Source organism: Pundamilia nyererei, unplaced genomic scaffold (assembly GCF_000239375.1).
Source record: "Pundamilia nyererei isolate P.nyererei 1_Seehausen unplaced genomic scaffold, PunNye1.0 scaffold00422, whole genome shotgun sequence".
In the NCBI taxonomy this organism is placed as follows: domain Eukaryota; kingdom Metazoa; phylum Chordata; class Actinopteri; order Cichliformes; family Cichlidae; genus Pundamilia; species Pundamilia nyererei.
Window position 1 is genome coordinate 263951 of NW_005187823.1, and position 1006 is coordinate 264956.

Genomic DNA, 1006 nt, shown 5'->3' on the forward strand with positions numbered 1-1006 from the left:
CGTGTGTATTAACAGCTGTAGATCACTGACCCGGCTGTCTGTCTGAACAGCAGCGGGCTGAAGCTCTCGGCGAGGTTTCGGGGGCTCAGCTGGTTCCTGGAGCCGTGCAGGCACAGTCGGGCCAGGTGTCTAACCACGCTGAGCAAGGTCAGCCCATACTGGGCGGGGCAAGTTGGCGAGCTGGCCACGCTCCGCAGCAACTGGGCGCACTCCTCTAGGTCTCTGACCTCTGGAAGCAGGAACAGGAAACAGGACAGAAGTGTGAACAAACTACCAGATGCGGTGTGAAAGAGGGAGACGGGGGCGGGATCGTGGGGCTTCTTCTGACCTTGAACGGCGTGGATCATGTCGGCCTGCAGCGAGGCTGGCAGGACGGGACCGGGGAGATCCTGCAGGAACCGGACCACCCCGTCACACAGGGACGGGGCCTCCAGCTGCTCCAGGTCTGAAACCAAACATCAGTTTAAGCAGAGATTTCACGATGCAGTCGTTCTGTAATTCACAGGTGAAAACACGCCCTCCTCACCTGCGTCTGCGAGCTGCTGCGTGTCCACGCCGCCGCCGCTGAGGCTGCGATACAGGCCGGGGCTGTCCAAACCTGCAGCAACACACACATGTTACAAACACCAGCTGAAGACGTCGTCAGATCAATATTTCAAACCTCACACTCAGTTTGCTTTATGTTGAACCTGACATGAGGAACATAGTTTAGAGAGAAGTACTATAAGCTCCTAAACTGAAGCTGGGTCTAATAAAGTGTCCGCAAATGCATTTCTGACAACTCTGCAGAACTGTGAAAAAGCTCCTACAGACTGAAAGTCACGAAGCTTCAAATGTTCAGTTTAAATGCTGGAAAACACCAACGCAGTGACATCAGAGTGAAGGAATAAAAGATCAGAATAAAGCTGTGAATGCATCTGAAGGGTTAGTGTGCTGTTTGCAGATGTAGGCGTCTCGAAGCTTCAGAGGAACAACAAAGATAAACTCTGAAACCAGACGCAGAGAC

At 53.2% G+C, this 1006-nt stretch overlaps 1 protein-coding gene across 1 annotated transcript in view; it reads right to left on the reverse strand.

Annotated features, from left to right (window-relative positions):
* The window catches only part of LOC102205139 (phosphatidylinositol 3-kinase regulatory subunit alpha-like), a 16080-nt gene that overhangs the window by 8609 nt on the left and 6465 nt on the right, over positions 1-1006 (reverse strand). The window contains exons 3-6 of the mRNA XM_005753350.1: positions 667-689; positions 527-598; positions 329-445; positions 31-229 (exon numbers count right to left, since the gene is read on the reverse strand). Of these exons, the coding sequence (XP_005753407.1) occupies positions 31-229; positions 329-445; positions 527-598; positions 667-689 (411 nt within the window). The remainder of the gene's footprint in view (positions 1-30; positions 230-328; positions 446-526; positions 599-666; positions 690-1006) is intronic.